This window comes from Diceros bicornis, chromosome 32, assembly GCF_020826845.1.
Source record: "Diceros bicornis minor isolate mBicDic1 chromosome 32, mDicBic1.mat.cur, whole genome shotgun sequence".
Lineage (NCBI taxonomy): Eukaryota > Metazoa > Chordata > Mammalia > Perissodactyla > Rhinocerotidae > Diceros > Diceros bicornis.
In genome coordinates, this window is record NC_080771.1 from 17,189,652 (window position 1) to 17,217,139 (window position 27,488).

Here is a 27,488-nt window from a genome sequence, read left to right on the forward strand (position 1 = left end):
TGTTGTTCCCTATGACCAATATCTCCCCATTTTCCCTACCCCCAACCCCTGGCAACCACTGTTCTACTCTGTTTCTCTAAGTTTGACTTTTTTAGATTCCACATATAAATGATATCATGCTATATTTGTCTTTCTGTGTCTAGCCTATGTCACTTAGCATAATGTTCTCAAATTCATCCATATTACCACATATGGCAGGATTTTCTTCTTTTTTAAGGCCGAACAATATTCCTTTGTCTGCATATACCACATTTTGCTTATCTATTCATCCATCCATGGACACTTAGGTTGTTTCCATGTCTTGACTATTGTGAATAATGCTGCAATGAACATTGGAGTGCAGATATCTCTTTGAGATACAGCCATTATGGAAAATGCTATAGAGGTTCCTCAAAATGCAGGTCGTGGCTGGATTTGTTCTGCAGGCTGTAGCTTATCCACTCCTGAACTAGACAGACACATTCCTTGCTCTTTTTGAGAGTGCCAAGGACAACACACAATGTAAAGTGTCACTGTGATGTAGTATGGTGAGCACTGTGAAGTAGAAGGGGATCTGATCCATCAGTAGAAAGCCTTGGAAGAATTCGTAGAGGAAGTGACACCTAAGTAGAGGTGGGAAAAATGAGTACCATGTAGCAAGTTGGAAAGAAGAGGGAGAGAGCTCCAAGGAGGAAGAACATGTAAGGGTCGGGAATTAGGAGACCGCACGTTCTACTTCAGAGAATGGGAAGTACCCCAGTCTAGATGCAACTGAGAGTCTGATGTGAAGGGAGACTAAGACAAAAGGCGGAAGAGATCAGCAGGGCACGGCAGCAGTTCGGGTGGAGAGACTCGAAGAAGAGTCTTAAGCTAAGTAAGAGAGTTGAGATTATTCTAGGGAGGTGGAGGCAATGGGGAAAAATTTGATCATTGATTTTTTTGTTGTTTACCTGAAGTATGATGTGATATCTAGATGTGCATTTTAAAATGACCAGTCTGGCTACAGTTGCTAGAAAGGGAAGAGGGAGACTGGAGGCAGGGAGATAAAATAAAGTCAAGGGGATAAATCAGATCCCATGTCTAACACACCCAGTAGAGCAACTGGAGCATAGGAAGGTCTTTAATAAATTATAATTACTATAATTATTTCACAATCATTATTTATACTTCACCTGAGGCAGACAGGCCCAGCTAATGGTTATCTTACCTAGTAGATGCTGGGAAATCTGCTCAAGAGAGAAATTATGTAGCTTGAATAAACCTATCCAGAAAGTTAGTAGCAGAGGTGGAGTAGAACTTAACGTCTTCTAAATCTTCATCTTGTTTACATCTCATTGAACTTGATCATCTTGGACCCTCTTTGAAACTGAAGGATGTGGTTCCTACAAGGCTTTCCGAAAACCTCTTGCCTCTAAAATTCCCCATCTAGGCTCTTAAAATGAATCTGTCTGTACCTTATCGCACTGTTGGCAGCATCAGGGTCTTTGGCATGCACTCGCCCAACCACAGTGCCAGCGGGTGCATTTTCTTGGACTTCGTGGATGTAACTTGGGGCCAAGAACATGGGGGGCTCATCAGCATCTTCTACTGCGATTTTGACCGTCACAGTGTCCTTGAAAGGCCCGTTGCTGATGAACTTGGGGTCGATGTGCACGTTGGCTGCCTCTACCTTCAAGCTGTACGCTCTTTTGGTTTCAAAATCTACAGGCTGGCAAGAAGGAAGAGAAGATTGACAACCAATTCCTTGAAAGAATCATGGAAGAGAAAGACCTGATTGTTTTATAGGGCAGAGTGAATAGTTCCTCAAAGAGAGCAAATCAGTGTCTATTCAATATTCAATTACCTGAGCCATTTGGTCAGAAAATCAGACAAATCAATTGCTGAAACTGGGAATGTGCTTAATGGGTAATTCTAGGAGCACGACAAACACAGAAGGACCACACGATCTAAAATGAACCTGATTCTATATAACAACATTACGGCTGCCCAAATTGGTCACTAAAAGTCATCTAAAGAAAGGAATTAAAACACTATAAAAATAAATGCTGCAGCCCATTCTGTAAAGCACTAAGAATCTTGGTAATAAAAATATCCACTGAATTTCAGACAGAGAGCAAAGGGATTTCTTGTTAGATGACCCCTCCACATCTATACACATCTGGCTTCATCATACTGACAGCCTCATTTTTCAAGTTTCTGACCACGTAGCATTTCCCAAAGTCTGGGACTTTTATCAGCAGTAGCCCATATGATGACTTAAGTCATTAAGGCAGAGCATCTGCCTGCCATGCTGTTGTCATCCACCCAGCAAACACTTACTTTGCATGGGCACATAATCATGGGCTTAGTCCTGACTTAATTCTACAGAACTCCAAACTAAGGATGATTCCAGTTTCAGGAAAGTTAAACACATTCAACTTTTTCCATCATCTTCCCACCCCCATCTTGCCGGAGCAATTTTCATGAGTGAGTTTATTGAATGACATTAACTAACTTATTGACACAATTATTCCTCTTCCAATTCTTCCACACATGAACACATCAAGGAGAAAATCTCAGTATGGTGCTAATTTTTAACATATCTGTTATGCTTCCTAATCTCCCTTTTGAGAGACTATGATACAACTTCCTAGCTAGAATGTAATGACATTGTTTTGTTTTGATTGTGTTCATTTTTAGGTTATCTTCTAGTCATGGCAAGTGATACAGGGCAATGCGAATAATGCTTCCTTGTTAAAAGATGCATATAGGTAAAAAAAAAAAAAAGTCCAGTTATAAACAGTATAGATTTTACATAGATATGAAAAAAAATTGAGAAGTAGCATTTGCATGGCTGCAGTTATTGGGAAAACTGATGGTAAACACTCCCTGATTCTGAATGAGAAGAGGTACAGTGAATCTATCAGCAAAGGATGAAAAGTAAAATTGTAGCAGAGAAACAAGCCCTCATGCCTAGGAAACAGAAATTTCTAATTAGCACTCTGGATGATGCTGAACTACCAAATGTTTGGAAAGAGTTGGGTCTTTTAAGGTGAGCATCTGCCTGCCATACTGTTGTCATCCGCCCAGCAAACACTTATTTTGAATGGGCACATAATCACAGGGCTTAGTCTTGACCTAATTCTACAGAACTCCAAACTAGGGATGATTCCAGTTTCAGGAAGGTTATACACGTCCAACTTTTTCCATCATCTTCCCACCCCCATCTTGCCAGAGTCAGGGAACACTCCCTTTTCCTGAAATGAAATCTGGCCCCAGCTGCTCCATCCTTCTGGGACTCAGCAATTCCCTTGTCCTTTGTAGGGTTACTGAGCAGCAGAAAGGAGTGATATTTATAGACTGAAGGTAGGAGACTGCCATAATTTCTCAACAATCTGCAATTATTAGACTAAATAAAAAACTGGAATATGATAGTTCTGAGACCAGGTAAGGAGAGATTTTTAAATCTCAGATAGTCTGTTGATGCTCCTAGAACAGAATATTTTGAACTTCGTTGAGGCATATGCCTAGGGACCCAGAGTTATGTTCCCACTGGAAAGTTCTGTTGATGTTGAGGCTAGTATAGTCATGGTGTAGTTTGACTGATACTTTTCAGATCCCAAGCAAAGCTCCCCAAAGCTTTGCAGATGTTTGTCTGGAATGCCCTTTCCTAGTTTGGTGAGATTTTACTAAGTCTTCTGGTGATTAGCCCAAGCCTCATTGCCTTGTGAAGTCCTCTTCAACTCCCCCAGGCAGATCTGCGTGGTACCTTAGCTGCCCTTCTGCAGTTCCTCATCTCCCACCCTTGCTGGGCAGGGAGCATCCCACAGGACTCTACTGAGTCTTGTTAATCTTTGCTTATCTTTGTCTCCCCAGCGCCCAGGAATGACTATACCAAGTGATCATATGTACCAATCACTTTGACTGAATGGGGAGCAGGGCTGATGGATGGATAACACATAAGCATTAACCTACAATTTATTCCCTGCCTCCTTCCAAAAAGGGTTTAAGGTAGTTTCCCATGTCAACATTGATATCCATGCTATGAGTAGTTGAAATAAAGCTAAATGAGGCAACACACTCCATCAGCCATAAAAATCTTAATACCCCCTAGTTTAATGATCCCATCTCCGAAAATTCTCCCTTAGGGACTGATTCAAAAGAAAACCAAAAGCAAATAATATTCAAAAATGCATGATGTTTGTTAGATATAATAAAGGGTTATATCTAATCAGGGGAAATGTACACACGAAACACCAAATCCAACAGTGAGATTTTATTAAGAAAATAATAGTCCATCAATAGGATGGGATGTTATGTAGTCATTAAAAATGATTATGGATATTACATAACAGCATGTAAAATGTTTATGATGTGACATTAAGTTAACAAATCAGACACCCTACGATTGTAACTGTGTTAAGTATTATACATCCACATCCATATACGTGTGGACAAAGAGTATAAAGAAATAATCAGACATAAAAATAGTTTTAAAATAGGGAATATTTAAAATGTCTTCTAATGTTGTTCTCACACTGCTTTACAAGGAGTTTATTTGGTTGAAAGTAAATAGCTCAGAAACTGTGCTGGGCTCTCTCTGTGATAAATGGGAGTCCCACTTGGTCCAGGGTGTTCCAGAGAACAGATTGGATTTTCCTCCTCAAGTCTACCAAGCCACCTACAAGTCTCTTCTTTATTCTGCACTGGTTCTTCTTCAGTTAACTATACTGAGATTGTCTAAATATCCTGAGGGCAGGTCCTCTCTCTTTTATGCTCCGTTATAGTCCTGATACTTACTGGGTCTGACACAGAGTCAGTACTCAAGAAATAGGTATTGCTTCCTAAGCTATTCAACAAATGAATGACTCTACCACTTAATTATCTCTTGACTTCTTCACCTTCACATCTTCTGCCTTCTTCAGTTCCTTGTAATTTCTCCCTTGAATTCCAACACCAGTTTTTCAACGGGTCCCACTATACCCATCTCAAAATGCTCAAGACTGAACTTTTTCAAGTTTCTTAAATGTGTCCTGTTTCCATTAATACTAGCTTTTCTTGAGCTCTTTTTTTCTGCCCTTCTTCTCCTTATGTATCTGGTAAATTCCTACTCACCTAACAAGACTCAGTTCAAGAACTGCCTCTTGTAAGAAGTCATTCATGATCCATATTCATAGATCCTATCACATTTGATTACAGATGGTTCTCAACTGGGGCGCGATTTCTCTCTACCTCATCCCGGAGATATTAGGCAATGTCTAGAGCTATTTTTTTATTATCATGGCTGGTGGGCTGGGGTAGGGTATATGCTTATTGACATCTAGTGAGGAGAGGCCAGGGATGCTGCTAAACATCCTACAATGCACAGAACAGCCCCCTACAACAAAGAATTATCTGTCCCGAAATGTAAATAGTGCTGAGGCTGAGAAAACTCGCTCTACTTTAATTGTCTTTTCACTTAACTGTCCTGTTAAACTGTGACCTCCCTGTGGCCATGACTCTGTCTCTTCAACTTTAGATGTCCAACCTCTCACAAAGGTCCTGCCTGATAAATCATAAGATCTCAAAAACTCTTAGTAGAAAAATGAGTGAATGAATTAAGAAATGAGTAAAAATACTATCTTAAAAGAATATTTTTGAGACAAAAATATTTCCATGATCTTTGCATACCCTTTTATGTTATTAAATCATATGTAATAACTTCCACAAGGATCCTTCATTTTACTTTATTAAATTCACCTCTCAATTGTTTATTTTCCTGGAGGACTTTTGGAACTTTATGCTACAAGTTTAAGCAAATGTTCTTTTACAAATGAAATAACATCTTACTCTGTTTTAAACCTAAACATCAGTGCTTTATACAAGATTGTTCCTTTGCCTGGAATAAATACACTGAATTGGGGGAAAATGTGCAAATTAATCATATGCAGAGAATTTCATCTGTGATGTATGACTTCCATGGGGTGATTTAAATGTTTCAGGATTTTAGAGACACAGTGTGTTTATACCCTGAATACATTGAAAAAGGGGACAACCTTAGCATAACCAACTACCCAATTACTTGAATAGCAAAGGATGAGAGGAAGGAATTGCTGATGTCAATACTTATACATCAGTGTCAAGCAGCAGGGAGAGTAATATTAATTAACCAGGTAAGTGACAGCTCTGTGCTACACACAATTCACACAGCTATTCTTCCAGAGGAGAAACCAGAGGGAGTGATTACCCCAGCCCCTTGTGGCTGATGATTAGGCTTCCATGGCTACACCATCCATCGGCACTAATGTTGACTTTTCCAATATCCAAAGTTCACCCCAACTTCCATATTATTTTTTTTTTTGGTGAGGAAGATTAGCTCAGAGCTAACATCTGTTGCCAATATTCCTCACTTTTTGCCTGAGGGATATTAGCTCTGAGCTAACATCTGTGCTAATATTCCTGTACTTTGGATGCGGTCCACCACCACAGCGTGGCTGATGAGTAGTGTAGGTCTGCACCTGGGATCCAAACCTGCAAACCTGGGCCGCCGAAACGAAATGCGCCAAACTTAACCTCTATGCCATGGGGTCGGTCCCCCAACTTCCATCTTCTTTTATGACAGAGCCCCCCTACTTTCTCTTTGTTCTATGTCCCATAATATTTCTCGCAAACCCAACAATGCTTTTAAATGTGAAAAGTCAGCTTCCTAGAGCACAACTCTCCCTGCTTCCCTTACAGAAAGATTCCTCCCAGGAATCTTCCCCCACCCCAACTGTGCCTCCTCTCCAGCTACTGGCCTCTTTATTGATTCTTCAAATTAATTTTGTATCAGTGTTACAGTCCAATCTTTTCCATCACACCAAGGAGCTTAATATTCATGCTACAAAAACAAGTTGAAAATGAATGCTTGATTAAAACCAAGGTAATCCCATCATCCAATTCAGATTTAATGTTCCACACACTCTGATGATGGAGAGGTGTTGATTTCTCAAGTGGTGAATCAGGGGGGAAAACCATTTTAAATATACTGTAACTGTTTCTTCACTTGAAAGTGAGTCCTATCTGGCTCTCTTTTATAAATCCTTTCTGGTCCAGCTGTTTCCAAAAATGTCTTGAGAGGGACGTCCTTCCAGAACACCCTAGGTTTCAATTCCATGTCTGCAAATTGCTAACTGTGTGATTATGACAGGGTCAAATTATTTAATCTGTCTGAGCCCCAATCTCTTCATAATTAAATTGAGATATCATTGCCCATTGGGATCACACTATCTACTTTAAATGATTTCTGTGAAAAATAAATGAATGTTTGTAAGAGGCTCAGGCTTTATCTGGCCAACATTTAGTATTGAGTAAATGTTAGATTAAAAAAAAAGAACAATAAACTCCTCTTGGCAGTGAATTAATTCCGAGGACACATTTTCAGCGACAGTTTAACTGACTATAGGGGAAGATCCATTATCGTTGTTTCTCAGGTTCAATTTTGAGAGAAAATCAAGCAGAGGATTGGTTCAAGTATCACAGAGAGTCCAGCAATGTAGTGGACCTTGGATGTTTGAAATAGGAAAAGTTCTGAACAGCTTATATTAACAGACTCAGCTTGCAGAGCTAAAGGGGGTACGCCATGCACGCTTAGGGCTGCTTCTCTAAAATCTAGATTTATCTAGCTGGCTTTCCTTTCATTGGAAAACTGTGCAAAATCATATAAGAACTAACTAGCCATCTCAGGCAGGCATCATCAGCCCCTTCTGCCAGCTCCCTGTGCAGTAACGGAAAGGAACACAGCTCTGTTATCTCCCCAGAGCTCAGAGCTCAACTGCAAAGCCAGGTCAGCCCTCACTTGCCCATATTCTCATTTCTTAACCTTCAACTCCCTGTTTTCTGCAGTGTTGCCTTGGCAGAGCAGGCCACACCACTGCTGTATCTGATTCCTCACTCTAACTCACCTTTTTCAGCTTCACCACGCCCTCCTGTGTTTCATAGTCCGTTGTGATTTCAAATAATTCCATACCGTCTCCATCAACAATATTGTATGTGACTAAGCCATTTTCTCCAATGTCTGGGTCTTTAGCCTTCACTCTTCCTACTTCCTCCCCGGGGACAGCTGCTTCTGACACAGACATCTGGTATACGCCTAGAAGAAGAAGACATCTATTTTTATTTTCCTTTTTATTTGGCAGCTGTAAAACTTTAGATTTCATTGAATCCCAATAAATTTCTCAAAGGGTTTGAAATTGAACTTTCCATTGATTGAAAACCTGAAAGAAGTGAATGGTTGGCAAGAAGATCCCAGATGGCCTGCTTGTCAAAGAAATGTGTTCTACAAAGGATGATGAAAAATTTTGGGGGTCCTGGGTGATATGGTGGGGTCACCTGCCACAGGTGAGAAAGGAAAACAATGCTCAGTTACATTTCCCATCAGGAGATGATGGAGGACCATGTATGTCTTTATACATTCAAACAGCCAAGACTTCTTTTCATGTCTTCAGGATGGTCCACAAGCTAGTTCCAAGGCTCACGTATGGCACTGCCAGGTGCCCGGAAAAGAAAAAGTCCCTCTCTGTTTAAAAGCCTTCCACAGCTCCACATTTATTTTAAAATCAAATGCAAATTTTATCTGTCAAGATCATGACCCTGCTAGCTCTATATTTGACACTCCCTTTACTTCACCTTCTTCACCATTCAATCAAGCACTGCCTTATTTAGAAAGGTTTCCCACAGTGTGGTCCTTCCATATATATTCGTTTACTATTTACTGGGAACCTAACACACGTCAGGCACTGTTGTAGCCCCTGGACACCCAGTAGTAAATGAAACCGCCAAGATTCCTCCCTTAATGAGGCGCATTGAAGTGAAAAAAAAACAATTGTATACATCCTCTGATGTCATTGCTAGGAAGAAAAAGAGTAAAGTATGGTGAGGGGCAGGCAGAGAGCAATGAGACAGTGAGTGTGTCAGTGTGATGGTGTATGTGTGTGAACGTGAGTGCATGTGAATGTTTACGCTCGTGTTAATGTTTATGCTCGTGTTAAATACGTGCAGGTGAGTAGGACACAGAGGGCAAGAGAGATTGATTTTGAGTGGTGTGGTCCAAGAAGACATCCCTCAGAAGAAGGCATCTGAACTCACCTGAAGGGAATGAGCAAGTAATCATGTGACTATGCAGGGATAAAAATTACAGACAAAGGGAAGAGCAAATGCCAAAAACCCCAAAGTGGGAACATACTGAATGCAGACACAACAGCAAAAAGACAAGTGTGACTGGAGTCTTCTGGTAAGACTCCCATTGGAGTCTTAGGTAGGTTGGAGCCCAACTGTGTAAAAAGGCCATTGTAGGAGATGCAAAAGACTTCAAGTTTTGTTTAAACTTGGTGGGAAGCCACTGGAAGGTTTTCAGTAGGGAAGTGAGATTTGAGATGATCTTATTTGCATTTTCAGATTTTAAAAATATTCTGTGTAAAACAATATAGAGAAGCAACAGTTGGAAACCTTGCCTCTACCACTTCCAAGCTGAGTGGTCTTGGGTAAGTGACTCAACCTCTAAGTTTTTTTCCCCTTACTTAATTTCATCAGTTCCAGTACTCTGTTCGTATTTATCCATATTATTTGGCTTTGAATACTTTCAGTTCAGACCCATACTCAATCACACTGTGCCTTCCATATTAAAGGACAAGTAGGAGGTGGGAGCCTGTAGATAATTATCAATTTACTTGAAGGTTTAGAAAAACCTGCTATGAATTGATTTTCTCCAAATCTCATTCGAGTTTGTGGCTATGAAACTGTTATCTCCACAGTAGTGACGTAACTTGACTATATGATTGTATGTGAGCAAGGACATTGATGGCTGCCTGCTAATGATCCTGCCTGGCCTTTTCCTTCTAGCATACCAGACAATTTTATAGTGTAGATAATGGAGCATGCACTTTTTCAGAGTGCTTTATGAGGCTTAAGCTTATTGGAAATGCTGAAACTTGTGCCTGACCAGGCAAAGCAATCTTTCTTCATCTCTTTTGGGACCCTATGAGAACTGGTCGTTGCCTTGCAGTCCTCTGTCTCAATGTATCCCTTGTGTAGACTGTTGTCTTTGGATTCCTTTGAGTGACCATAGTACCTTCCTGGGGCCATATTTGATTGCCTTCCTTGTTCCCCCATTTGCAAAAAGTGCCATCTCTCTGGCATAAACTCACAGGCTCTACCAGCTACTCTCCTAATCTAATGAAGAAGACACTTTCATGGTGAACACCCAACGTCCTAGCAGCACCAGCATCATCATGATCATACTGTCCTTTTGTCAATATGCATGCATACATAAACAGATTTGTGTCCAGATTCTGGTTTTTGCCACATGCTTTGGGCAACTTACTGTACCTTTCATGGAACCCAGTTTTATCTGTAAAATGTTGGCTTCTGTAGAGATTTGCAATAGTAGTAACTATTCATTAAAAGATGGTAATTATTGTAATTATGTTTATGAATAACAACCTTTCAAAATCAGTTTTTCTTTTATTTCCTGCAGCAATCCTATAAATTTTGTAGAAGGACCATATTCCCTGGATAATAATACTGGCTAACATTTGTTGACAATTTATGCCAGATATCATTATAAGATTTTATACTAGCTCATTTAGTTCTAACAACACCCTATTAATTAGGTCCTGTGGAAGATTATAGTTTCTGAAAATGGCCCAAAAAATATCTCCCATCCCACGTGCTTTCCCTTCAACACGCCTTTAACAGTCCTTCCATTGAAAGGTGGGGTCTACAAGAACTCCACTTCAATTTGGGCAGTCTTACAACTGCAGTGAGAATGATGCTATGTGATTTATGAAGCTAGGACACAATAGGCAATACAGTTTCTGCTTGGTGTCCTTGGGGCTCACTTTCACAACCTACCCAAGCCACTCTATGGAGTGGCCAACATGGAGGGGAACCAACAGCCAATACCAACTCACCAGCTATGTGAGCGAGCCATCTTGGAAGTGGCTCCTCTAGCCCCAGTCAAGCTATCCCCAGTTGATGCTACGGAACAGAGACAAGCTGTCTCTAAGTCTTGCCCAAACTGCAGATTCATGACAAAAATAAACAATTATTATTGTTTTAAACCACAAAGGTTTTGGGCAGTCTGTTACATAGCAATAAATCACTAATTCAGGTGCTGTTACATCCAGGTTAGAAATGAGAACACTAAGACAGAGAAAGGTTAATTACTAGTTTGTATCACTAGGACCTAGTAAAATACCAAGCAAAATAGATTTTATGTTTCCAGAGTTGTGGAACTTTTCACATCTCCTTTATCTCCCACTACCTCTACTCCACCTAAGTTTTTTTTTTGTTGCTGTTGTCTTGTTTTTGTTTTTTGCAAGAGTGATATAGAGAACCTCCGTTTTTCTAGATCTCTTGAAAGCTGAGTAAGGCAGGCATGGGTCAGAGCAGACAGTTGGCTGTGGCACCATTGAAAAGTGAAAGCCAAGCCCACCTACTTACTCTGTGGAAACTTTGGTGGGTTGTCATTGACATCGGTCAGTGTGATCGTCACTTTGGTTGTCCCTGAGAGTCCACCCATATGTCCACCCATGTCCTTGGCCTGGATCACCACATGGTACTCCTCCTTGGCTTCCCTGTCCATGTTGGGAAGGGCTGTTCTGATGATACCTGGACAGGTAAGCAGCACACAACACAGACACTCATTTATAACAACACTGTAACAAAAAAAGTCCTAGGTACAGGGGAAGAAAAGATGAATAAAACAGCCTTCAAGGCACCTGCCCTCATGGAGGAGTCACTTCAACATGATAATTATAAGCAAAAGCAGCCATACCTGAAGCATCATATTAGATGTATTTTCCCACAAATTGTCATAATTATTAATATAGTATTAAAATTTTGTGTTTTAAAGGGTGCATTGTAAATGCAAACAATACCCTCATTATCCTCAAGTATAACACATAGGAGAGGACTGTGGAAGCCTTAAGCCCCTGTCCATCTCTTACCCCACAATGTTTGTGCGTTTCTCAGCAATACCCTTGAACTCACTGAGCCTTGTTTTCCTATTAAATAATTTGGTAGGTTCAAATTGGTGACTCCTAACCATGAGTCCCTGAGACAAAGAAGGTTGCAACTGGAGTCCTTCCACCAGTTTTTAACATCTCAAAAATCTAGATGAAACTCCACAATAATCCTTGGTTAATCTGGAAAGGTTAAACAGCAAATGCCTTTGATGAAATCGCAGCAAGCAGCCACAGAAATTGCATTCCAAAGCAAAGTGACTAAAAATAAACGATTAAACAGGTAAGTAGAAATTATATCCAGTAAATGAGCCAAGTGTCTGATTGGCAGACTATGTGTATACAAATAAACACATGTGTGTATACAGTCATGTGCCGACAATGAGTTTCAGTTAACGAAGGACCACATATACGATGGTGATCCCATATGATTAGTACCACGTAGCCTAGATGTGTAGTAGGCTATCCCATCTAGGTTTTTGGAAGCACACTCTATGATGTTCCCACAATGATGAAATCGCCTGACAATGCATTTCTCAGAATGTATTCCCGTAGTTAAGCAATGCATGACTGTATATACATATTTGATAAATTTTAACTATAATAATAAATGCAGGTTATTGTAAATATCTTTCAAATATATGGGACACATTGTGGAAAAAAGAAAGGGGTTTTGGGGATAAGATTGTGAACTAGCAGTTTCACAGGATTTTAGTGTTTATTCTAATACAATGATCCTAGAATCAAATTTGGTATAAATGAAGTGAAACATTTTGGTTGTTATATTTTGTCACTCTTTGGTTTGCTATTTGCTTTCTGTAAGAAATTCGCTGGATGGTAATGCCCACTGGGAATGGATAAGTGCAGTGGAGGAGACTGGGAACGTGTTGCTCCCCAAACATACTTGAGCATTAACAGCCACTCTCACCACCCCCAACCCTGCACAGTGAGCTTCCAAGCAAGCTTTGAGACCTTCCAGTTTTTATATCAGCCCTCAAGTTCTATAGTCCCTTAATTTGGATCCACAGTTGAATTTTAAGATAAAATTGAAGTATTTTAAGATAAATTCTTAAATTTAAGTTGAATTTTAAGATAGAATTTTAAGACAAAAGTTGCATTCTCAGATTATATTTATTATTGTGACATGGTGAAATATCGACAGAAACAATAATAAGTATGGTTCATTGAACGCTAACTATATGCCAGGCACATGCATAGTGTCTAATCCTCACAATAATCCTATAACGTGCCCCTTTTCATATTTGAGAAAACTGAGACTCAAATAGGTTTAGTGAGCAGGCCTGGACTCCTGATTCACAATGTGTCACAAATCACAATGACATTCCATGGTACCTGTCTGTGCTTCTACTGAAAAGTAGGGTTGTCCTTCCAGGATGCTGTATACTAACTTGGCGCTGTTCCCATAGGTAGGGTCATCTGCATCTGAAGCTGTCACCTGGATTACTGACGTTCCTTAAAAGTAAAATAAATTCATTAGAAACAGTCCCTCAGTTTTTCAAATTATATTCTAGTTTACGAAGTTTCGTCTTAAAATTAAAAACTGAGGAGAGCCCCACAATTATTCAACATGCTTTCATTTTCTCATTTTCCTGGGGTTGAGGTGCAAAATAATCTTCCTTTCTTCCTTCCTTCCTTTTTTTAAAAATTCCCATAGCTTAAAAATGAACTTTCTATATTCATAGTACCTCCTGCTATGCTTAACAGTTAAAATAATAATATGAACATTATTGCAAAAACATTCTAAGACCCATGCAATTGAAATGTTCAGTATATCAAATAATTAAATAAAAATCTTCCCAAAGAGTATAATAAAGGATAATTAATGATAAATTGCTTTTCATGAAAGGACAGAGTGCAGTCTTCCATCTGTAGCAGAGCAATAAATACATCATATTATTGTTGCTTTGCATGTAATAAAATGGCTGCTAATACTACATTTTAATTAATTTATGGCTATAAATATTGTACAGAATGTTGTTCCCTACCGGCATGTTCCCACCTCTAATGGATCTGGTAGTCAGAGAACAGAAACTACCAGTAGACATCTGGTGAGATCTAAGGTGAGCATTTGTGGATCAGAATGAAAGGAAACCAGGGCATTGAAGGAAGAAGGGATTCTGTCTTTCCTAGAACAACCTTTGTTCCTTGCTGATCACACGTATCTGAGGGCATGGAGTGTTGGTTGGGCTTCAAAATGGAGGGAGAGATGCTGGAGGGATGGAATTGGCAATTATCGAACCCTTCTGTGCCAGGCAATGTTTGGGGCACATTCCATGCATTCTGCCCGAGTCCCTCTGCTCAGCATTTTTTACATCCATTGTGAGAAATTGAGTCTGAGAGGTATGAAGTTTTGCAATCTATTTCACAAAGCCGGTTACTGCCAGAGTCAGGAGTCTAACCTCCATCCAACAAAGAACCAAACCCAAGTTCTTTCTGTGACATTTTCAGCAGACGGGCAAGGTTCTAAGTGGGAGGCAAGGGAGCCCATTTACACAGCCTCTGATAACCTTTAATTGACAAGGTTGTCAGTGATTTTCATGTGGTGTAAAAGTGAATCTCACTTTTTTCTAATTACTCTTCTGTAATTCATTATTTCCTGCAAACAACTTTTTTTGAGCTCTTCCTATCTAACCAGCCATGATTCTAGGTAGTGGAGATTATAAAGGAGAATAAGCTCTATTCTCTACCATCACGGTACAGCTGGGGAAATTATTAATTTTGTATGCTTGGTTTGCTTCTAGGTCTCAGCTAAATCTATTACAACTCTTTGTATTTTATATCTATGTTATTTAACCTTCATCATAGTGTACATGATCCTCATTTTATAGATGACAAAATGAAAATTGAGAAAAATGTAAGAAGTTGTCTGGGTTTACTTGGTTGGTCAGAGGCTTGGCCATGATTCCAACCGAGTACTGACAACAGACTCTACTCTCATTGGCCATGATAGCAGTCTGGGTGTTATCCCTAAGCATCAGGGAACCCCCTAAAGGTGGGATAAATGAAAACTCCCTTGGAGCATCCTTTTTGGTGACTGGCCTTTTCCCCCTGGCTCAGTTGCTGACATTACTCTCCCTATTTATGGATTTATTTGATGTCTGCTGTTTCTCATTAAAATCCCCAGGTGAATACTGAGGGACTAAAGGACTGGGAGGGAAAAGAGAAGAGAAGGCAGCGAGAAGTGGCTCAGCCTGGCTTTTATAACGTATGAGAAGAGTTTGACTTTTCCTGGAGATGGAGAAGGAGATTATATTTTTTTAGCATCACAGGCTCTACATGCAAAGTGGAAGGAGCTTAGGGTTCTAGGGTCACTTTTGCATCTAACTTTCTTGAGCAGGCTGATTCCCATTCTTGGGTTTCTCATCTGTAAAATGGGTGGCTTGGGCCTGATGATTCGTAAATTCATTTGAACTCTAAATCTCTGAATCATATAACCAGGCTCACTCCCTGATCAGAACAGCCCTCTCACTGTCTGAAAGGCAAGTTTTTCTTAATATGAGGCATGTTTCTCAAAATACCACAACTACATGCATTCTATAAAGCCAAATGAAAGCTATTGCCAGGAGAAGGTAGCTAGTTGAAGAAACTCTTCAGAGAATTATCCTTCAACAATGCAATGTGTCTTTATGCATAATGAAAAGATATACCTAGTTTTGAATTATTCTAATAGATGGTGACATAGTGACAGGTGTAAGTTTGCATTCTAGATCCACTTAATAGCTCAGATGACCTTGGATAAATCTTCAAAATGTGTCAGATAGGACCTACCTCATTGCAAAGATAAATCATTGCAAAAATTACTTAGCATGATGCCTGCAGACAAATATTACCATTACTATTACTTATTGAACATCAACATGCGGTAATGACTGAATGCATACTATCTATAATCTTGCAAGATTAGAAATTGTTATTCTTTCTCATTTTACAGAGGAGGAAACTAAGGCTGAGAGAACAGATGTAACTAGTTCCAAGTCACACAGCTAATAAGTGCCAGAGCCAAGATGATCTGGATTCAATTACGTTCTTCCCATTCCTACACACTTCAAATTTTGTATGTTTAGATTTTAAAACCTCAGGTTCATTTTAAATATTTGAAACTTCAGCTACACAAATGAAAATTTTTTGTTTGGTATTTTGCCAAAGAACGTATAGCATAAGTTCTACTTCCTGATTTGGGAGAGTGGGCACCAGCCCACCCACCCGCAGAGACATCAGGCCTGCAGGCAGAGTGGGCCTTCCCCTCTGTACGCACCCACGTTGGACCTCTCCGGCACGTTGGCGTGATAGGTCTCATGTAAGAACTCAGGAGGGTTGTCATTAATGTCCTGGACCTTGACGATGAATTCTGAGGGAGGCTCCAGCGGCCGGTTGGTGTCTCTGTCCACCGCCTGAGCCATCAGCGTGTACTGGGCTCTCTCCTCTCGGTCCAATGTCTTGGTGGCATGAATGTTCCCTGATTTGTCATCAATCACAAAAATGGTTCCAGCTCCTTCACCTGAGAGAATGTATTTAATGTTCCCATCACCAGAGTCAATATCGGAATGAAGCTAGGAAAAGAGAAATCGAGATTTGTAATTCCACGAGGGATGCAATGGGGAGATAGAGACTCAAGTACATGCTATTTTGTACAATAGATACATACAAACACACACATACACCATGAGACGAGACATTTTCACCCCATTTTACAAATGAAGAAATAGAATATTAGAGAAGATAATTGCCTTGGCTAAGGTCACACAGCTGAGGAGCAGTGAAGCCAGGGTCCAGACATTTTTTTTAAATTCTAAGAATTATGCCCTCTCTCCTCCTGTCCCATTATATGCACACATACAAAATATACATATATATATACATAATAGAGTTATTTTGAAAGAAATACATGCACATTTTATAATATATTTAAATTATATAAAAATATATAATATACTTATAAATAAAATAGAATAAAAAGTAAACATTTATGCAATAAATAAGTCTTCTCAGTTCTGATTCCCATTCCTTCATTTTCCCTGCTCAGAGACAACCGTTGTTACCACTTTCTTATGAATCTCTGGGACATATTCTACGCATATGCAAGAATATTTATACAGGGTCATAAGTGCTCTAGTTTATTTTTTTGCAACAAAGTGTCATCGTGCACACATCACTCTTCACTCTGTTTCCCTACAACAATACATTCAGGTGAGCCTTCCACGTTGGTACATAGAGATCTACCTCATCCACTGTAGGGATGTTACCATCATTTCCTTCAGCAGTCCTCTTCCAAAGGACACTAAGGTTGTTTCCTGGCTTTTGTTACTACAAATAATTCACTGATTGGATCTTTCCAGAAGACCTGCTGTGTGGCACCCTGGGAATGAGGCTGGGGCATGTGGCCTGCCTGGAAGAAGCTCCCATTCTAATCATAAAGCATGAGGTGAGTGGGATGGGCTGATATACATGTAGCTTAGACCATAGAAAGAACCTTAAATATTCTTAGGTTTTTCCCTTTCTTTGACAAAACCCAGAGAAAAGATGGTAGTTGCCTAAATCCACACTTGGCAGGGCCAGGAAATCATCCAGGTCTCCTAACTAACCATCCTGTGCCTTTCTGTCTTCACTCTACTCCGTGTTTCCTAACATGGAATTCCTCCAAAGACCACATCTGATTTTCCTGTAGCAATAAATCCCTCACCCTCCCTTATGTCCAATCTCAGTTTCTGCAGCTTTCACCTTAATCTGAGTTCCTCTGCCTTCATTACGCCCTTTGTGGGAAAAGATAAGCTTTACTTTCACCATTTTCATAGGCTTTAAGAGTAACCAAGAGGAAAAAAGCCCTTGGTTCTGCCTACTACATAAGAAAAACCAGTATAAATTAAAATGCTTCAGCTTATTATTATTATACAATAATATTATTATATAATTATTATGTTATTATTTTACACTTACTACTGTCAATGCCATTTTAATATTAATATTATTAATGCCATTTTAATTATTATTACTATGAAATCAATGCCCAGGGAACTTGCCCAGAGTCACAAAACAAGGCTGAACACATTGTTCTTTAAAAATTTTTGTATTGTTCCAATTTCCCAAAAAAATATCTAATTGATTTTCAGTGCCTCAGTGAAACACTAAATATTTCAGCTCAGGGGGATACCTGTAGGTACAAACTGCAAAGGCCATTTTGATTTTAGTCCACAGTGTTTCTCAGGAAAAGAAAAAAAAGCATACTTTCCTTCAGAACTTGTTATTCCTAACAAGCTACGTGTTGTCATTAAATTATGGCTAACACACTTTTTATGAATAAGGCAGTCAGCGAATAAAATATGAAGCTATATGATGGCCTTCAAGGAATGAACAGAATTGCCCCTATCTTCACACAAGTTTCCACAGTGAGGGCAGGATCCCTGTCCCCATTCCCCTCACCCCCTAACAATGGTTTGCACTTGTTCATTTTCCCTGCCTCAGACCTGGCAAAATCTAGTGGCTCAGCCTGATGAATGAGCAACAAGGAAGTAAATGAAATGTTTACTTTTAGAGGAGTGCCCAGACAAGGAATGTTTCTAGGGGCCTTCATATATTACATATGAATTTGGCAAGTCTCTGGGGAATTAAACAGATATGTCATATCAACCAAATAACTAAAAAATTTTAAAAATATACTGCTCATTATTTTTTTCTTGTTTTCACATTTGGAAATTGGATACAAATTCCGTTTTTTTCCTCTCCAACAAAGATGTTCTATACAACTGACAATGATATGTATTGCGTTCCACAAAAAATTCAGTTACAGAAACCACTTAATGCTATCAATGGATCCTGTTGCTGAGGCATACACAGCCAATTCCTAACTCCAAAGACTGATGGCTTCCCCTCTGCATAGCACAGCGTGACACAGACTGTGCTTCCTGAAAGAATTCCACAAGTCCATGGTTTGCCAAGTCCCACTTTGTCAGAGCATCTTAAATCACTCAAACTTGAATGTCATCAAATCAAAGGTTATTAGGGAACAAGTCATTGAATCTATTCCTCTATTCATGGGGAACCATAGAGCAGCATTATCTCAAAAGGAAGATCTATAGGATCCAACCACTTTCTTTCTTTTTCCCCATCCAACCTGACATCAGACTCATTCTCATGTGTCTAGATTTTAAAGGTCATTTACTACTTCTCTTTTTTCCCCTATGCCCCCTGTTAGTAGGCATGACAACTGCTTGCTCCACAGAGACGCTGAAATGATTCTCCAGGTCCTGTGTCTTCTGCAACCCCTATCCTAACATACAGGCTACTCCCCATTGAGAAAGTCCTCATGGCAGAGGTTCTATTTTCGCAGAACAATTCATGAACAGCTCTCCACACTGTTCAAACTATACAGCCCCTGCCACGGCTGAAGTCTCATCTCCCTCTCTGGGCACATAGCCCATCTCCTGGATGCAGGGAATTCTGCATGCTAATTATTTCCCTGTGCTCCCATTTCCCAAGGCTCGTTCTATTTTGGGTATAGTCTTTCCATTATGGGTATAAATGAATGAAATTCCTTTGGTATATCTCTTCAGAAAGACACTTTCCCAGCCCTCAACAATATTATTGCTACACTAAAATGGACCCTCTCCAAATATGTCAATTTCATTAGTAGGGAATGCTGTTCTCATGTTAAGGAGCAACTAAGATAACTTCATTGGAATCTCTGAGGCTCAGAAAATAGCATCCCTCACATCTACTCTTGTCCCTTTCCCCCTTAACTGAAAAATTCTGCTCATCTTTCAGGTCACAAGTTATTACCATTTTCTCCATGAAACCTTCCTTCATCCCTCCCAAATGTTACCAGGTAACCATAATGAATTTAACATGTAAATTCATCATGACTTGTATTGAATATCTTCATTACCCTATTCCTCATTTTAACTTTTTTTAATTGCTTAGGTAAGTGTCTCTTTTCCACTAATCTCTGAACTGTTTGAAGTCAAGGACAATTCTACCCTGGTTTACCATTTGCCCAGCTCTGCAACTGTGCATAGCAGGCTTTCCCTCTTATGTATGTGAATACCTATCTCCTTGTAGTTAATGTCACTATCGTCTGAAAGATGGCTGCATGTTTTACCATAAATGATAGCGGGCAGTCAGGTTTTCAAACATATTTTGGACTCTCTACACTTGCACTATGTTGGAGATGGTACACGGAGAAGGCAGCATTGAGCAGTGCTATGATTCTCAAGCCATCCCAACTGGGTTTTGCCATTCTTAAGCCAAAGCAGACAAAATCCCACCCATCCTTATGACATATCCATCCATCTCATCCAGTATTTACAGAGGCTTCCCCAAAGCTGGGCACAGTACGAGGACCTGGGGACACAAGGATGACACTTATCCTGATGGCAAGTAGCTTAGGGTCCAGTGAGGGAGACAGATGAATAAATAGACATGTGTAAGACAAAAAGGAAAGCTATGGTAAAAGGTTATGAGGACACAAGGGAGCAGCATCCATATTGGGGTCAGGGTGTGCTCAGAGAAATACCCCCCATAGAGAATGGTTAAATAAATAGTCATCATTTCAATTCAGGAGACTATTGTGCAACCATTAAAAAATGGAGGTTTTATCGTATAACGTTAAGTGGAAAATAGAAGCATTCTTAACATAGATGTATTAATATATCATGGATAGGTCTATTAATTGGGAAAAAAAAAAGTTGGAAGGATGTATGAACAATGATTTTATGGTTCTTACTGGATGGCCAGACCATTGGTATTTTCTCTCCCAGATTTCTTTGCCATATCCTACTACTGGAATGGTAGAGCGAGATGAGTAGATAGTGAATAACAGCAGCCTTACCCTGCCCACGAGCACGGGGTCAGGCCCGGTGTACTCCTCTATCACAAAGAACTGGTTCCAGACCCAGCCTCTCTTGGAGCGCTGCAGCACCTGCCCCTCCTTGCCCTTCTCGTGGTGCCCATGGAACGAGGGTCGCAGGTGGCTCCGCCGCTCCGTGGTGAAGGCCTGGCTGTGGCACAGCATGCCCAGGCACACCAGGGCGGCTTGTAAACAGTAGTTCTCCTTCATTTTTGGTTACGTGGTAGGCACAGGATAATGCAGCTGTCACCTCTTCCACCAACTGTATGGTGGCCCGGCCAATGGCGGCCTCCCAGATGTGTCACGCAGACCTCTCTTGGAGTGGAATGTCTCTGCTCGCTGAGCACATCACGTCAGGGCTGCCCACTTCCCCAGTCGGCTTCTGCAGGCAGAGAGAAAGGTCAGATGAGCTGCAGGCTCCATCCCCACTTCATTTCAATTCCATTCTATAAACATTTACCCACACAGGACCACGCGAGCACTTTGCTCTGGGAAGTGAGGAGGGAGACGTGAGTAAGAAATAGTCTTGCTCTCTCGCAGCTTACGCGTGGTGGGCAAGACAAACACATACACAAAGAGACTCCTGAAGGTCTGTAAGAGGATAAAACGTGTATGTTGTGGAATCCAGATGCCCATGTCTCAGTTTTACCACTGACTAGGTACCTATGGGTTTTGAAGCCAACTGACTTCTCTGAGCATAGCTTGCTCGTTTATGAAATGGAGATGAGACTTGTACCCACTGCATGGTCACCATGGAGATTAAATGAGTAATGCCCCTAAGCTTCTCAGCACAATGCCTGGTACACAGTAAGCACTCCAGATTTATCTGTTATTATTATTGAACATACTTGTGCTTGGGTGTGTTTTTGTAATAGGGGAACTTAAGGCATTATGGGAGTCCAGGAGAGGAACATCTCATTGTTGGGGATTGAGGATGGAGATGGCAGAGAGTAGGGGCAGTTAAGGGACACTTCCTAGAGGACAGGATGGCTAGGCTCAACCCTGAAGTGAGAGGTACTGTGACAAGAAGGGAGTGGATGGCATGTCCATGCAGAAAGAACAGCATGCCTCAAAGCCCAGAGCTGGTCACAAGCACAGCATGTCTCAAGACATCCAGCATCACTGGGGGGTATAATGAAGGAGGAAGGCAGCAATGGACCCCGCTAGAGAAAGAAGGTCCTGGTAGATCCTGAGAAATCACTGGTGGTCACTAAAACATTTAGCAGTGAAATAATGGGTCAAGTTCTCATTGCCGGATCAGTGAAGGCTATAGTGTCAATTTTTGTCTCAAGATTTGCTCTTGTTCGGTCAAAGGTCTACTCAAGAAGCCAAAGATCCTACCTTAATCTGGAAGTCTTACAAAGGATACTTTACAAACTCTCTCCAACCAGGAGAAGCAAAATAAAACAGCATGTGCTACCAACTAGTTCAAAGGTCTTGTTGTTCCTGTATCCACCCATGACTCAGCTACTCATCAATAGTAAGGATGAGCAGCTACCACCTTTCCACACACTTTACAGATTTCTGATCTACAGTCACTCCGGGCCTCTCTCCATCACTCTGGCTTTTCTCTCTAGTCCTTAACTCCTGCCTCAGGTTCTTGCACTTCCTCACTGGACTTAGTCTTTCTGGTGCTAGAAACTTAATTCTCCCCAAAGAGCTTCTGTTGCTGTTTCCCTCTCTTAGCACCTCACATTTTCATCTGGAAAATCATCCTCTCCCCCTGGGGTGCCACCCAGACTTCAATCGGAGCCCTGGCTCCCAGAATCAGATGATCCTCATTACCACGCCCACCACCAACATGAGGGAATTGCAGAGAATTGTTGGGCATGGAGGATCACACATTAATATCGAGGATGACACTTCATTTCAGCACTGGTGGGTCTAAATGAAATTGGTGAGTGTTCTGAACATTGTAGGAATGAAAACCATCATCCATTTCTTAGCTATCTGGTTTGGATGAAGTGTTGGGGGGAAGAGGGGAATAGGAAGGAGAAAGCATGGATCTTGGCAGGGTGGAATGTACCTAGATTTGGAGATCAGATAGACCTGGATTGGAATACCACTTCTAAATCTTACAATATGGGTGACCTTGGGCACGTCAGTCAGGCACTCTGAGCCTCCATGGCCTCATCTGAACAGCAGGGATGGCAAGAATTGCTGCACGTATAGGGCTGAACGCAGAGTGGGCAGTAGGCACACACTGGCTCTCTCCCTCTCGTCCTACACTGCCACAATCCAAGCCTGCAGAATCTCACTCAGCAGAAGGAGGTGCTCTTGCCTTGCAGATGGAGATGCCCAGAAGAGAGTGGTGAAGCGCTTTCTCTACGAGAGGAACTGAGGAATAAGAGTTACCTGGGGATACTGTAGCCATCTGGCCTTAGTAGTCTAGAAAATAAGGGAATTGGTGGAATTCTAATTTGTTGGTACAGAACCCCTTCATTTCTGATGGTCTTTCACTTTACTAACCCAAGCCTTTCTGCTTCCTTTGTAATGTGGCACAATGGTATCTGGGGAGGCCACAGACGTGCAGTTAATTTCCGGTGTCCATCACTGCCCCAATACTACTCTATGATGTATTCTGTTAGTCTCTTTTCAAGGCATGGGGAGTTTAATACTTGCTGTAGACAGATACGTCGGGATATGGAAAGGGCTGTGTGGAAGAGAGAGGAAGATTAAAAAGGCAGCATCATCATTTAACAGCTTCACCCTCAGGCTCAGGCATATTAATAATACATCAAATGCTGTTTCTTGCAAGCCAAACTGATTGTGAGGAAGGAGCACAGAGAGGAACCCAGGAGGGTTAGATCCTAAAATGAGGCATTGTGAAGCAAGAGGAGGATCCTGGGGCTTAAGTCAGGAAGCTGAGGATAGGGTCGAGAATCTGCCGTTAGCTTAGCATGGCACCACATCAGTTTCCCTCTCGGTGGCTCTGCCTCCTTCTCTGTAATATGAAGCCACAGGGTGACATTGTCTACAAGTGACTTCTAGCTTCATATTCATGGTTGGAGGTATGGTGAGAGATGGTGGGGTATTTCTTCTGATTCATACACCATCTCCTGACTAGACTGGATGCCTCTTAATGGTTGGGATTAGATCTTATTCAAAATTATATGTCCAGTGGCTGGGCTCTTCAAAGCAGGCCATCAATAAAAGTCAAATGTCTGATTTGACCCACATACTTCACATTCAAACTTGACGTTGCCACCACGGAATCTCAAGAAGAAGAAATAACAAGGAAAGAGCATATGGTGCAACAAGATCCCTGCCCATTTTACACCACGCCAAGTATTAAGTGTTCATTCATACAGTGATAAATTATTCTTGCATATAAACTGTGAAGTGTATTTGAAAGAAAGAGTTTAATTAAAGTTGATATTTCTACACCTCTTTCTTCTGGCTGCCATTTTGCTGTAAAGCACAATTATTTTTGACACCAGAAGTGTTGAAATTAGATGACAACTATTTTTTTCCTTTATAAAAAAATACTAGCTTGATACTAATGAATTTAAAAATTTCCACATGACCAATAAACAATAAACCCTTTGTTGAAAAGATGAAATTATCTATTTTCTTCTGTTGGAAAGAATAACAAAACAACTTGTTTTTAAAAGTAATTCATTGGACCCATTATTTGTAAGTGCATATATGATTATGTAATATATAAATTTATTTTCATGATTAATCTCAGGTATGCTAAGATGAATTTAAAGACATGATTTTTTTTATTTATTCAACTTCAGAATGAAAATTTACTTAGCAAAAGCTTTTTCTAGCCATTCTTATAAAACTTTACAAATAGTAACCCATCTATTAAGTTCTATAACAAACATATGAATAGGTTCTATGAATATTCTTATTTTAAAGGATGGGGAAACTGAGGCCCATATAAATTAAGCAACTTGTACAAGGTTATGCTGTTGATAAATAGCAGAGCTGGAATTTGAACTCATGACATCTGGCTCCCAAGTCTATATTCTTAACCAGTGAACAATACCAACTCTTGTCATGTGTATGTGTCTGAAGTTCATAAAGAAATGATATGGACACTGTGATAAAAACAGTAACCTAGAAGCCACCTAAAGTAAACCACTATTAGAACTTGGTGTATATTAATAATATCACTATGATGAAAATATTAATAATAGCTAACATTTGTCCAGTGTTATTACCTGCCTAACTCTCTTCTAAGTGTTTTCAATGAGTTGAGTCATAAATTTTCACAATAACCCTACAAAGTAGTAGTATTGTTATTCCCATTTTACAGGTAAGTAGTCTGAGGCACAGCAAGATTAAATAACTTGCCCATGGTTACAGAGCCAGCAAGTGGAGGAGCTGGGATATGAACTTTGGATGTTTGGTTCCAAGATCTGCATTGGTGTCCCCTATAACCCGATGCCCCTCTATGTGAAGGCTGCAGATCAAATAGAGACACACGTCCCGATATACACACAGTAGTTTTATGGTGATAATAATTTAAGTTTTGGTGGCAGTGGGCGGGGCGGGGGGAGTAATATTGTGACTAAAATATTAAAACTAAACCAGAAAGAGGAAGGTAAGGTATTTTGTAGCAATGACCAAAGTGAAGACGAACAGGAGGTAATTACATCAGTCCATCAACAACACAGTCCAACCAGATCCTTAAACATTAAACAGCACACTACACAAAAGTTAACTTTTGCTTTTTATTTTTAAAACCCATTTCAAAACTTCTACAGGTATAGGTTAAGAAAGACGTGTTTGGGGAGATTATTTTTTTTTAAATGCTTCTAAAATTTAGAGATCTGGCTGATGTATTCAATGGTAGAGAGTTTGCAGGAATCACACATGAAAATTAATAGGCGACCACCTTCCAAAGAAGACCTTGACATTGGTAATAATTAGGGAAATATATCAATGCTCTAATTGGTTTTAGATTGTTCTTCAACAATCCTTCTATGAAAGTACTTTCTAGTAATATACCAGGAGGTCTAAGCATTAGGGTTCCACTAAAACATACAGGAAGACTTTATTTTATGATGGGAGCATATTGCTTGGAAGGAAAAATAAATGTTGTTGAAAGTCACAGGAGTAATAACATGACAGGAAAATGGATTTGCAAAACCACCAGCTCTAAGTGGAAGGCTCGCCCCTCTATCTCAAGAGCAGATAGCCCGTCATAAGCTACTGCGCCTTGAGCATAAAACTCTCTCGCTGTGCCTGCTTTTGTCTCTGTAAAAGAAAATGACGTATACGGGTGTTTAAGTATATTTGGACTCCTGCTGGAAATTGTTATCGGGTAGAGAAAGGAAGACGAAAGCGCTTAGCAGAAAGCAAGCGGCTTTGGTTTTTCAGCTTTCTACTCCCCACAGAGCTGGAAGGATCAGACAGGCTGACCTGTTCTTTTCATTTCCAGGGAGCTAATTTACAGTTAAAGACAGGTTATCATTACATTAAGAATATTACCGAGGCCCACACCAGAACTCAAAACTCCATTCTGCACATGCACATTCTGCAATGCCCCCTTGTCGCCGAGCTCAGGGCCTCTGCTCTCCACTTCAACAAACACAGCTTTGTAACCAATCGGGTTCCATTACGCAAATTAATTCAAGCATATTTTATTCCCCGTTCAGATCTCATCACTCGGCACTGAGCTGGTGTCTAGTTTCAAATCATATAACAGGAATTATGCCACGTCTGTGGAAATCACATAGAATGGGGAAAGGAAGTATTAAAATAACTCTCAAATCACATTTCTTCTTCTCTGATTTCTATACTTAGAGCAAAGCATAAGCTTGGGGTAATAATCACTTCTTCTAGGGTGCAAAATACACAGCAGAGACTGCAAAAGAGTCGTTGTATATGTTACTCCACTTTCTAATACCAAATTCAGATGTTAGAGTATTCAGCAAACAGGGCTACCTATCAATGGCCATGATGTTCTCTAGGGCAAGTGGAAATTTTAAAACTGCTCCAATATAGGTTTGTGTCTCTGCTCCTAGAGAAATAGAGAACCACAGGAGTGTCAGCTTTGGAAGTGAAAAGATCACTCACTGCCTGGCGTTGGGCAGACCTGGGTTCAAATCCTGGTTCCATCACTTACAGGCTACAGAAAATTAGGCAATGATAGTAGGGATGATCGTTGACCAGGTACTTGATTCTTCTAGTGCTGGTACACATCATCCCAACTGTATGTAAAAATCACTCGGATTTTATCTATGAGGAAACCGAGGCTCAGAGTGGTTGAGTAAATCACCCAAGGGTACACCCTGAATCACTGGCAAGGCTGCAATTCAATTTCAAGTTTATGTGACTGCAAACCCCATGCTTTGGCTTCACGAGGCTCCTGAACTCTGGGGGTCCACGTTCCTCATCTTCAATACAAGGAGGCTGCCTGATCCACCTCCAAGGATCATCTCAACTCCAAAATTGTATTTGATATTGAAAATAATCTTTCTTAGATGTGAATTTCATTTATTTTTAAGTATGTACCATTACCCTTTATTCTTAGGCTCTCATGGCCACAAAGTATAGGAATCTGACTTAAGTCCCCAGACCCCAAACACGCAGAATCATTCAGTGATTATTTATTTATCTCTTCAAATAATTAAATCATCTTCAAATGATAAGATGATTAAATACAATGTGTGCAATTTAGAACTTATTATTTGTGCTCTACTCAATCTTAAGCTAGTTTTTTTCTCACTGTA

General features: G+C 40.3%; 1 protein-coding gene across 2 annotated transcripts in view; it reads right to left on the minus strand.

Moving 5' to 3' along the window:
• CDH11 (cadherin 11) overlaps nt 1-27,488 on the minus strand; it is a 143,609-nt gene that overhangs the window by 23,899 nt on the left and 92,222 nt on the right. For both annotated transcript variants that reach the window (XM_058527947.1, XM_058527948.1), the window contains 6 exons: nt 20,782-21,181; nt 16,216-16,510; nt 13,293-13,412; nt 11,419-11,586; nt 7,881-8,068; nt 1,434-1,687 (listed from right to left, as the gene is read on the minus strand). In XM_058527947.1, coding sequence (XP_058383930.1) covers nt 1,434-1,687; nt 7,881-8,068; nt 11,419-11,586; nt 13,293-13,412; nt 16,216-16,510; nt 20,782-21,009 — 1,253 coding nt within the window. In that variant the 5' untranslated portion in view covers nt 21,010-21,181. The remainder of the gene's footprint in view (nt 1-1,433; nt 1,688-7,880; nt 8,069-11,418; nt 11,587-13,292; nt 13,413-16,215; nt 16,511-20,781; nt 21,182-27,488) is intronic.